Source organism: Carassius gibelio, chromosome A20 (assembly GCF_023724105.1).
Source record: "Carassius gibelio isolate Cgi1373 ecotype wild population from Czech Republic chromosome A20, carGib1.2-hapl.c, whole genome shotgun sequence".
NCBI lineage: Eukaryota > Metazoa > Chordata > Actinopteri > Cypriniformes > Cyprinidae > Carassius > Carassius gibelio.
Genome location: NC_068390.1, coordinates 13,082,530 through 13,095,190, shown reverse-complemented (window position 1 = coordinate 13,095,190; position 12,661 = coordinate 13,082,530). Strand labels below are relative to the sequence as shown.

The following is a 12,661-nucleotide window of genomic DNA, read 5'->3' as shown; positions in this document are numbered from 1 at the left end:
GGGGGGGGTACTTTAAAGTACAATAATTACTTCCTGAAATCAATTGTTCATAAACTGAAAGTAAGATGATGTTACTGTTTTGTTGTTGTTTTAATGTTTAAATTCATCAGATGGAATTATGATGGTAACAGGGTTGTTGAATAACATAGGGATACAACTTCAAGTACAAATGTTTTAATTAAATATTTTAAAATAAAATATTAGCTATTATATGGAATTATATGGAATAATGTTACTTGATTAAAATAAATACAACTATTGAAAAAAATTGTAGGAAGGTTATTACTGAAATCAGTAATTCTACAACATGCAGTTTTCAGTGATGAAACATTGTGTACTGCACTTAACTGAGGTAACAGGGTTGACTATTTAAGATCATCCACAACAAACCTAACAATAGGCTACATAAAATAAAGTAATAAAAAGAAAAACAATTACTTTCTAAAAGAAAGTTCACGTATTGAAAGTAGGCTATGATGATGTTTATGATGAGGGGTTTTTATTAGTATTTCTGGTACTGTCATTTTAATAAGAGGAAATGATGATGGTAGCGTGGTTTACGTACAACATGGAGACACAAGTTCAACTATATTTTGGATTTAATGATATTTTATTCAAATAAATACATGATATGATATATAATTTGATATAAATATATAGTAGGCTTAATGTTATCGCTACATAATGCATAAAGCGCTAATAACATGTCTATTAAAAGTTTCATTGTTACAGTCTTCGTTTACTTTAGTCACAGAATGACCCGGATGATTAATTATGGTTCGCTCGAAGTTTCGCTTCTCATTCCATCATGAAGCGTCAGTGGGTGTGTGTGAAGGGTGCAGCTCGTGGAGCTCCGTGAGTCGGGCAGTGAAGGGTTAATGTTACAGTACAGATACAGGACTGTGAGCTCGTGTCCACTCGCTCCATTACTCGCTGCATGCTACTCTACTTTCTCCATTCCCACAGTGGGCACCAAAGAAGAGCTCTACACCTTCCAGCATGGATGCGTTAAAATCCGCCGGGAGAGCAATAATCAAAAGTCCCGGAGTTCCGCGGCACACATGGGGAACGTCCAAGCATGAAAGTGAGTAACCTGCGTTTATCTCTGTTTACATATACTGAATACAACTGCATCAGTGCTGATGATCACGCGATGCTCTGATAACACTGGCTTCCTGAGCAACATTTATTTGTCGTTTTAGTGTAAAAATAAATAAATAAAAATAATGCAGTGCTATTTGCTTAATTGTTCATATAGCTAGCTTTTATTTGTCTCTGCATAGTGTGAGATACTCATCTCTGAATTTAATTGCACATCTACAATTAATTCCAATTATAATGTTTGCAGTGCGTTGTATCCTTGTCCAATGTTAACCCCTACAGAAGTCTGTACTCTAAAAAGATCCTCACTTTTTCCCATGTGTGTAAGAAAATCCAATTAGATCACATAGATGTTACCACTGAACTGTTCAAGGTTGACTGGCTTTATGAAATGTGTTGAAACTTGGTCAGGCTCAGAGAGACAGCTGGCCACACTGTGCAAATACAATCACAGTTCCAACTTTCACACTTTCGCTGACTCTAAATCACACTTCATTCATTTATGTTTTAAATGATTGAATCAGTTGGCCGCTGCTGTCAGCTTTTGTTCTGTCAGGAGGAAGAATCGAGAGCTCTTGTATGGAAAAGAGGGCAGTGGTTTTATTTGACAGCCCGTGTCACATCAGCGGTGACAGACAGGAGCCTGAGGCTCGACACACTGTCATTCTGACGTGTGAGATGTGAAGTTCATGAGGCACTCTGGGACAAAACATCCTCATTCCCAATTGAACTGTGTTCCAGGCATACAGCTGGAGGAAGCCCGCTTGTCTCTTGTTGCTGAGAGTATGTATATTTACTAAAAACCAAGAACATTTGCATAATGAATTATTCAACTCAACAGTTGTGTCTTGGGAATTTAGATGAGCTCCCTGTGGATTAAATATTAATGATTTGATGGCTGTCTCTCTAGCAATGGTTTGTATTTCAGAGACAGAGTGAGAAGGAAGGCGTGATTTCTCACAAAGGACTATTGTATACCTAAATCTTGAATATGATGCCAGCTACATTTTTTATTTTATTTTTTGAAAGTAAAAAGTAAAAATTGGATTTTCATTTACTCAGCCTGATATAATTCCAGTCCTGAATGCATATGTTTTCATCTGTTGAACACAAAGAAAGCACGTTGATAATAGTAAGAAAAGTTTATTGAGCATCAAATCAGCATCGTATAGAATGAATTCTGAAGGATCATTTGATACTGAAGACTGAAGTAATGATGCTGAAAATTCAGCTTTGCATCACAGGAATAAATTACCTTTGGAAAATATATTCAAATTGAAAACATTTATTTATTTATTTATTTTTTTTTTTTTTACTGTATTTTGTTCAAACAAATACAGCCTTGTGAGCATAAGAGACATCTTTCAAAAGCATTAAACAAGTTGTACCAACCCCAAATTATAAAGTGTAGTGTACAAAAAAAGAGCATTTTTCAAATTATTAGCCTATGGGTTTGAAACACTCTGAGCATGCAGTTTTGAAAATGATTAAACCTTTGTGCTTTCATTCAAAACAACAGTGAAATGAAAAATGTTTTACTCAAAGCTGAGCAGATTCTAGTACAGCATACAAACAAGTGAATAATGAACTGTTTTTGTGCTGGTCTGATGAATATTCATGAAAGGCTGGTGTTATCTCTGAAGTGTGCATTTGACTTGATGAAGGTCAGAGTTTTCACTGGCACTCATTAAAAGTGAAATTTCATGTTTTATGTTGAGAAAAGGGAAAGTTCAAGCTAAAATATCATGTTTGGTTTCCTATAGATTCTGTCTTTTTTCAGAGTTGGTGTGTGTAATGTCATGCACACAAAGAGAAGTCACTATCAATTGTGGTTGTGTCATTAAAATGACATTGACAGTTCCAAAGGTCACAGTAGTTGCTGCAAGTGTTGTACGCCCTTACCGTTTTTTTTTACATTGCAAGCTTTTGCAATTTCTAGTGTAAAAACCCCTCGGTGGAAAATAACAAGCTTGAGCAGTAACTTCCCTGCTGATCTAATGTAGACATAAAGAAAGCTATTTTTTTAAATAAACACAATTATTGTTTATACTTTACTGTTCGATCATAAATCAGTATGCCAGACCCTCTGAGCTGGTACAGTCGTGTCAATCCATGTTTAAGTAAAGCAGATATTCTAGCTTTGGATGAACCAATTACAGGAAGGATGCCAGCAAATGTATCACGTTGTGAAGAGGAACAGTGTGAAGGACAAGAAAGATACATTGTCACTGACATCAGAGAAGTGGTCTCCATGTGTTATTTTCAATTATCAGAAGTGGATAAGGTGACCGTGCACACAGACTGACCTACACGAACACTGGGTAGAACATTTTTACACACACTGATACCCATATGCATAAACATATGCTCATGTACACCACAGTTCAAAAGTTTGGGGTTGGTGAGGATTGTTAATAGTTTGGGAAGAAAAATGTCTCTTACGCACTTTATCTGATCAAAAATTCATAAAATACATATAAGCTGGTTTCTACTTTAAAATGTCATTTATTCCTGTGATGGCAAGGCTGAATTTTCATAGATGGAAAAATACTGATCATATAGTGTGCAGAAAATTATCCAATACAACACAGAATCAGTGAATGAAGCGCATGTGGTGAAAAAGCATACTCGTTATACTCTTCTCATTATTTTTGATCTATGGTTTCTTGTGTCAAGTTCTGTTGCTAGAAGGTGAAGGATTCTTGGCTGTTTCGTTAACAGTCTCTACATTTTATTATTCAGCCTATGCTTGTTATCATACAAATTATAAGTTAGTGTCAAAACATGTTCTTTATATAAATTTTTTGCAGGCATTTACTTTGATATTTCACCCATATAGTGACTGTGTTTTGTTAAATGCTTAAATGTTTGAATAAGTATGAATCTGTGCCAGGTTTGGGTTTCATTCATTTCTTCTGGTGTCAGGGGAGTTTCAAGAGTATCTATTATGTTCAAGGTTAGCTGATAAGCAGTTGTTTCCTCTGTGAGTTCCTTGTGTAATGAGCTATAAAGAGGCTATTTTGTGTTCTTTCTGATGGCACTTGAGGTGCTTGTTAGATTTTTCAGATGGGGAACTCTTGTAATAAAGAAAGCTTTGTAATCTTTTTCCACAACAATAAGCACCAAAGTTCATACACATTGGGTGAAACACACGAACACAACCATTTTTCTAAATCAAGAGTGAGCAATGCTGTGTGAAAAGACCCTATTAGGTTTGATAAGGATTCGTTTCATAGTTGAAGACTGAAACTATTTTCATCTCCCTTAATTAGGACTTAATTCTGACCTGGAAGGCAAGTAAAGAGAGAGAGAGAGAGAGAGAGAGAGAAAGAAAAAAGACACTCCTTTATTACTTCTGGCCTCGGTGACTCCCAAACATTGTTATTGTGATCACCTTCAAACACTGTGACATCCGTGTGCAACAGCCTGTCTGTCTTAGAAAGACTCAGCCGCTCATGTTCAACAGTAAATGTTGCAATTTCTTAAAAAACACATTAGACCTTATCCCCTAAGTGACAAACTCAACATAGCCTGTGAATCAGGACCTGAATAAATGAACAGCTGTTCATACTGCATCTTTTTAATTAACATAAATTTGCCACTTGCTTAATTTACTTAATTAAAATGACTAAATAAACAGAAATGTCTAGTAGTATATGAATGCTTTTCATTATAAATTAGAAATCAGGGAATTTTAGCTGCATGTTTGACATGATTAACTCAAATAAAGTTGTATTTATGTGTTTTTTGAGCAAGAGGAAAAAACTGTGAACTGGTTAGTGTTTAATGTTCAGTTATGTTAAAGGCATAGTTAAAAAATACCTCAGGCCATTCAAGATGTACAGTAGATGAGTTTGTTTCTTCATGGGAACAGATTTTGATAAACATAGCATTCCATCAGTTCCTCACCAATGGATCCTTTGCAGAATGGGTGCCGTGATAATGAGCTGATAAAAACATCACAATAATCCACAAGTAACCCATTCATTGCAGAGGATCCATTGGTAAATTAAACATAAAGTGTCTGCATAATAAGTGTTCTTTGATTAATCTGTTGGGCTTAACACTGGTTTATGACTTCCTTGAGATCACTCAACCGTTGAAATTTCAAAAAGTTTTGAAACAGTTATGGCATAACAAAGTCTTGTTTAGTGAAATAACATGGAAATTCAATGGACACACACACCATGCCACTGGTTGGAAACACTAGATTCACAAACATTTAAAAGCTTTGCAAAGCAGTGCTTTAAATGCACCCATCACTAATGTGCACTATTGCCAGTAAACTGACTTTAATTTAAGGTTAAGAAACCCCATTTTCAATATATGGAACCTCTTTCCTCCACTGAATCAGATTCAGCCAAACAATTGTCTTAATGCTCTAGATGTGAATATCTGGATGTCAGTTTAAAAAAAGCAGTGAGCTGTGCTTTTTTGATGTGTTCTAAAGTAAATATAAACAATTTGACAGTTTAACTTTTTTTTCCTGGATCAAATATAAATGCATTCAGTTTGAACTGCCAGCTCTCAGATCTGTCAGCAAAGAAAAATACCTTCTTTTTTAAACCAAATGACAACCAGTCTCTCTGCTTTCCTTTCTTCTTTTGATTGGTTTGCTTGTTATGTATCTCTCAAATCACTAACAAATAAGAGCAAAATCCCTTCAGACCTCACGTAGGTCTCTTCCCCTCTCTATGTCTCGATTCTTCTGTCTTTGTCATTATTTTTCCTTAGTGTCCGTGAGCAGACTCCCTGTGGTTTGTTCCCTGCTAGACTTGAATAAAAGAGGAGAAAATTATTTTGCAGAGATAAACGGATGCACCATGTGTGTGAGTCCACACTCAAGACACAATCTGCTTAAACCAAACAAGGAATTAGGGCCATTCTTCACAATAATATTTCACATTCATGTTAAATTCTAATTAGATGTAATGTTTCTGTAATTGATAAAATGCAATATGATTAACACAAGCACTGTAATTTTAAATGTTAGTACAGTGATATGTTTGGCGATGTATGAATATTTTATGATTTAATTTCCTCAAAATAGAAATAACATGCTAATCAAGGTGGTCTTACCAAGTACAGAAATATATGAATATTACGTATTATTTTTTTTATTTTTTTTATTATTAATTGAGTTTTAATTATATAATACAACATAGATAATCATAAGTAAAGTTACATAGCAACAATGTTAATATTAATTTATATTAATAGTATTAATTAATATATTATTATTATAAGAGAGAGACCACAAAAGATGTGAAAGTAATACCAATATTTTGCAATAGACTATTGAAAAGTAATGTATAGGTCTTCATTATGCAAACTTGCATGCATTAAGTGGCTCTCTGAATACTTGATTCTGATTGGTCAATCATAGCATTCAGTGGTCAGATATTTTCTAATATTATTCACCATTTTCCATGGCATCAATGAATAGGCTATTGTATGTTGATACAGTTGCATACCTTTATCTGATGAGTTTCCCCTTAAACAGCACACACACACTCTCTAAATTCATATGTAAAATAGAAAGTGGTTCTTTCTAGTCGTTCTAGTCAATTTTTTCATTAGCCTGAACCGGCTTTTTCTCAGTTAGACTGAGAGAGAGGGAAACTATACAGTCCTCCCAAATATTGATTGTCTTTGTTCTCCTCATGTTCACCAAAACATTATAGCATTAAATACACCTGCATTAGATTACGTTCATCCATTGCCAGGTTATGAAGGCTTAGACATGTACTGATATTAGTTATATAAAATAGTTGTAATAGTGTGTTTGAGTGACAACATTATATTGTTATTTCTAAATTACATTAGTTTTCTTATAAATATTACTATTTCTCTTTTAACATGCACTCCAACTCTCCCATAGTAGTTCTAACTTCTAACAGCATGTATAGAAAGAGTTAAGTAGTGCGCACAGCCGCACACTGACTGCATGAGAAACAGCCGTCGCATCCTCCCATAGAGCGATCCATGACATCCAAACCTTCCTTCCTGTTTGACAACCTAGACATGCATCTGAGAGAAATTTGACACTCGTTCTGTATCTCTTCCCGTTTCTCATTCTCTGCGCCTGTTTCTCTTTCTGTCCTTCCTGCTCATCTGACAGCTCACTTTTCCTCTGTTGATTTTAGGTGCTTGTGGTTTCCTATAAAATATTCCCTTGTTAAAAAGCAGTCTTTTATTCTATTTTAGTCCTTCCCTGCTGCCAGCATTACCCCTAGTGAACCTTGTCACTGATAGTCTCTCTTCGTCTGTCCGTCACTCCAGCTACACTTGCTCTCTGTGTCTTTTATCTGTGCTGTTGGTCTCAGTGGGATTCAAACAGCTCCGCTCAGTCAGACTGAACACCTGAAACTAGAGCTTGTAAAATATGACAATAATTTGAAATGAAATCTGCTATCCAGGCCATAAATTCAGACAATAAATATAGTGTAATGCTTAGACTCAACCTCCTCAGTTGGTCATAAGGCGTACTTGGAGTAGTATTCATTTTCGCATGCTGCGCTTGCTGCTTCACCTTAGTGTCTTCAGTGCTTTGACCTTTAGCCTCAGCCATTACTTAATGCAGGCAGGGTGTTCAAAAGGGCTGCCAGGAACCAGCCGAAACCCACCAGTCTGCAGCACAGGGAGGAGCTGCTTTAGTGCCAAACCCCCATGGGACATCACTTACAGCACACACACCAGCTGAGGCCCTGTGATACACATGCAGTTGTATTCTATTGCTGGGCTTTTAGAGGAGGAATCTCTTGTGGTTGTGGGTCTAAATTTTCACTGGACAATTAGTTTAAACTTTAATCTAAGACATTAGATACATAATCTAACATTAGCAGATGAAGGCATGATGTTGTATGTATAATATATAGTGACAAAAGTCTGCAATAAATAATGTTCAAAGGAATAGTTAATTTAAATATGAACACCTTCTGAAAATGTTATTACCCAGAGGCCATTCAAAATGTAGATGAGTTTGTTTCTTAGAGAAATTTAGTATTCCATCACTTGCTCACCAATGGATCCTCTGCAAAGTCAACCAACATATTTGTCATAGATGAATTTGTTTATTACAAAGATTCAGCTTTTTCACTTCACAATATGTTAAATGATGGACTGGAGTTGTGTGGATTACTTGTGATTTATTGTGATGTTTATATCAGCTGTTTGGACTCTTTGGACATTCTGACGGCACCCATTCACCGCAAAAGATCCACTGGTGAGCCGTAATGATGTAATGATACATTCATCTGTTCTGATGAAGAAACAAACTCATCTACATTTTGGATGGCCTGCAGGTTCAGTATAATCTTTCAGAAAACTTTTGAATGAACTATCCCTGTAAATAACTTTGTTACCCATCTCATATGGGTCTGTCAATATACGGATTTCTCCATACATTTCCTATACCATTTTTCTTTAAAATTGTGTGTTCCCACTTCAGGGTTCCCAACTCATTTGTAAAAGAGACGAGTTTCGCCTGCCTTCTCTTATCTAGCAGAACATCCCCCTGAATAGCAGACCTTGATAAATGGTTTTAAACATGACCTTTGCATATAGTTGACCTACAGCCAATAGTGTTGCCTGCTTCCTTAACAGAACAAAACATAAAAAGTGCTGAGGAAGCACCCATAACTCATAGAATCTGAAATGAGCAATACAAACTTTAATTTATTTTATGTATTGTTTGAACTTGTACCTGTATTATAACTTGATGTGCTTTTGCAATAATCAGAATTTAATCTTACTTTTTGCTAAATAATTTGCATAACAAATCTAATGCATTGTTTTAATTTCTTTGTTTGTTTTGTTTTTGCATTCATATAATTTCAGACACAAGTTAAAGGTGTGACTGGCTTCAAATACAACTGAGGAGAAGAAGTTATTTTTTGACACACAAAACATGTTAACATTTTCTTAAAGCCAAATGTTAATATGCATGCTGTTCAGTATAAACAGAACCTGAGAGCACAAAGTCTGAGCCGCTGTTGTGCTGCTGATAAGACTCAAAGCTTCTGTGATTTTGAGAAAGAAACATTTTGCATTGCATTTGGATTACTTTGGGATCAAAAAAGCAAATAATCCACTTTTTTTTTTTGTATGAGGATTTGTGGTGAAAACGTCTTTATGATAAATGTTTACACTTTGTTGTGAACAGTTAGTAAAAGTTGAGAAAGAAAAATGGCTTATTTTGTTGCAGTAAATTATAATTCATGCAGATCATTACTGAAGCTTGGACACTTTTTTTAAAGTTAGTTTACTTTTTTGTGTCTGATGTGAAATTTTTTTGAAAATCAATCAATGTAAGTAATGTGTACCGAATATTTTGTAATTTACAATCATGCAGTAATTTTGTCAAATTATGCCTTAATTATTAATGTAATATAAACTATTATGTATAAAATAAATAGCTATGACATGAGCTTTAGTAGGACAAAGGAGTCTGCCATTTTATCACAAAAATGTAAAAAAGGTAATAGTAAATAAATGTATGTTATATGTTAATAAGGCAGCCCACTTGTGTTAGTTGCCATTGGTTGGCAAGTCAAGCAAAGCCATTAATTCATTCAGATTTGGAAGATAATTCCTCCTGTTGCCTTGAGGCAAGAGATGTTGTCTTTCTTCTTTCAGTAAAACTGTAAGACAGATCTCGCTTTCTGTTCATAAATTCCATTCATGCTGTCATGAATATGAGTGATAACACTCCTAACTACAGGCCTCTGCAGACTGCAAACTGAACAGAGATGACTGAAGGTTATTTTCAAATAATCAGCTGTTTGAATCATTAGATTCAGTGGCACTGAAATAATATAAATAAATTTAAAAAGATGGACCTTAATGTAATTTGTAACTCTATTTCAGTTCTTTTTTTTATTTTTATTTTTAAATAATGGCTCTTCAGAAATTATTTAAATAATAACAGTTTTTTTTTTATAACTTTCACCATTTTTTTTTACATTTAGTAAAAACAAAATGTATGTATAGAGAATATTGTAAATATATTTATGTTTATCTATGTATGCACTTTTAGCGATTATAATTCTTTCTCAGAGTTTAGTGTGTGTTAATGTGACCGCTGATGTTTAAATCCAAACATCCCCCATTGTAGGGCTGTCTCATGCCCAGTGACTTTTGTTGCTAGGCAACGGAGCATGGCCTGACACTAGCGTGGCTGTCCCGAGTGCAGATATTTGATGAATATATGGCATGTTCAATACAGCTCAAACAGCTCCGACTCTAAGAACACAAAATTAAATATTGACACTTTCCTCTAATTCCTCCTTAGCAAAGCACATGTGATTGAACAGCCATTTTCACTCTTAGAAATTAAGGTTTTAAATAGAATGAAAATTTTTTTACGACTTGATATGTTTGAGTACACCAATAGCTTAAAGAAACATTAAGACATTTTGTAATCACTCATATAGCCAACTCATGTACCATACAGCACAACCCCCACCCCCCCCCCCCCCCCAAAAAAAAGATCTAAAATAAAGCTTCTTCAATTGTTTTTACAGCCCCTTCAGTTTTTAGTGTGTATTCCACTAAATAGTGGAACTCCTCTTCCCTCCCTCTCTGCCGTATCATGTCCTATATTCTGTCAAGGTAATGTCCTAGATTCTTAGACACTAAATGCAGAGCAGAGATCAGAGGCCTTTTATTCACCTGCCGTCAGCACAAAGTAAAACAGTCAATTTTTCTCAGATGGCTCAAATCATTCAATTATGAGGTATTTTATATTCAACAATATTTACATGATGCATAAAAATGCTAGTGCATAATCATTCCAGGAATCTAGGCATTTTATTTACTCGTTGCCATGGGCAACTGTCCTGCCAGTGTGTCCATGTGTGAGCTCATGTTTTAATTAATCATCTCATCATGTAAATGCAGTCATTATATTTACTGGGATTCAGCATGCTTGAGTATTCATGTGACTTTTGAGTGTAAATGAGACCATTAAGGATGTGGTATTCATATATAATTGATCTGTGACTAGTCGTCTTACTTGTTTCCTTCAGTGCCACAGTTTAAGGTTTCCATGGGCTCAGTGAATACACTCTTATGTCCTCAAGAAAAAACAAAATGATCACCCTTAAGAAATTTAAAGGGACAGTTCACTCTAAAATGAAAATTCTGTCATTATTTACTCGCCTTCAAGTTGTTCCAAAACTGCATGAGTTTCTTCTGCTGAACATAAACAAAGATATTTTGAAGTATGCGGGTAACCAAACAGTTGATGATCTCCACTGACTTTGATAGTATCGAAAAAATACTATGGAAGTCAATGGGAAATTTATTTGTTTAAAATAATAAAACCTAAATTTAAATTTAGATGAATGAATGAATCACGTTATTATTATGTGAGCACACAAAAACCTTCCAGCAAAATTTTGAGATGAAAAAAATTCAGATACTTGGCTTGTGCTTGCTATTGGATTTGCAGCACACTTCAGAACCCCTCCAACTTCCCCAGCTCCACCTGTATAGATCTGCTACAGGCTGATTTCATGTATGTTATACACTGGGGTTATTTCATATACATTAAATGTGCAGCAGCAGAATTTCTTACATGCTCACAGCAGTGTGTGTGTGGATGTATTGGCAACAGAAAGTCTTGGTACTTTCTCAGCCACTGCATCTATGCCCAAACACATTAAAATTGTCATGCACATTATTATGCTAAACTCTCTGGGAGTTGTCATTACGAAGCCCCGCACATGACTAAAAAATAGTAGGCTAAATCGTGTGCATGATTTACTAATTCGTTTCCTCAATGTACTAAAATGTGCACACGATTACTACGGAGTTCCCTCGATTTACTATTTCGTTCACTCGATTTATAAATAGTGCACACAATTTACTAATTCGTTCCCTCGATTTGCTAAATCGATAAATTGTAACGCAATAGTAAATCGAGGGAACGCAATAGTAATCGTGTGACGATTTATTTATTTTTTCTTGCATGTCATGTGCGGGGCTCCGTATGTCATGACATAAGTCTTTTCATAAAACAATATATGATAATTGAGAGAATGCTGTGTATGCGTCCTTATTAGGTTAGCACACAAAAACATAATTTTGAGAATGTTTGTTTAGAAAAACAAAATCCTGAAAATAACCATTAGAGAACCTTGCATGTAAATTTTTCCAAACAGGGACCACAAGGTAACGTTAGTGGAATGTTCTGTGTTTGCTGGGAGATTCTAGATCTGAAATAATAATAATATTCTAAACAACATATTTAGGTAGATATATTTCGATTTAAAACTTCAAAAGCATAAGCACTCACAGGGACCTTTCCACGACTGCAAGATCAGTCTGGAGAAATGCCATGCAGCTTTTGTGTAGCGCAGACACAAATGTGGTTACGGCACATCTCAGCATCCGTGGTAATCGCATTTTATGTTTGCACAAATCGGATCACTCTATCACGCAGACATGCACCAACCCAGACATCAAATTATGTGCTGTTAAAAATATTTTTTCATATATCATCCTGCCTTTGGCCAAACCTGTAAAAATCCAATTACTATCAGTCCTTATGGCCTTT

General features: G+C 35.2%; 1 protein-coding gene across 1 annotated transcript in view; it reads left to right on the top strand.

Moving 5' to 3' along the window:
• Window positions 1-808: 808 nt before the first annotated feature.
• LOC127938830 (low density lipoprotein receptor adapter protein 1) overlaps window positions 809-12,661 on the top strand; it is a 31,190-nt gene continuing 19,337 nt past the window's right edge. Inside the window, exon 1 of the mRNA XM_052535727.1 lies at window positions 809-1,084. Within this exon, the coding sequence (XP_052391687.1) occupies window positions 1,000-1,084 (85 nt within the window). The 5' untranslated portion in view covers window positions 809-999. The remainder of the gene's footprint in view (window positions 1,085-12,661) is intronic.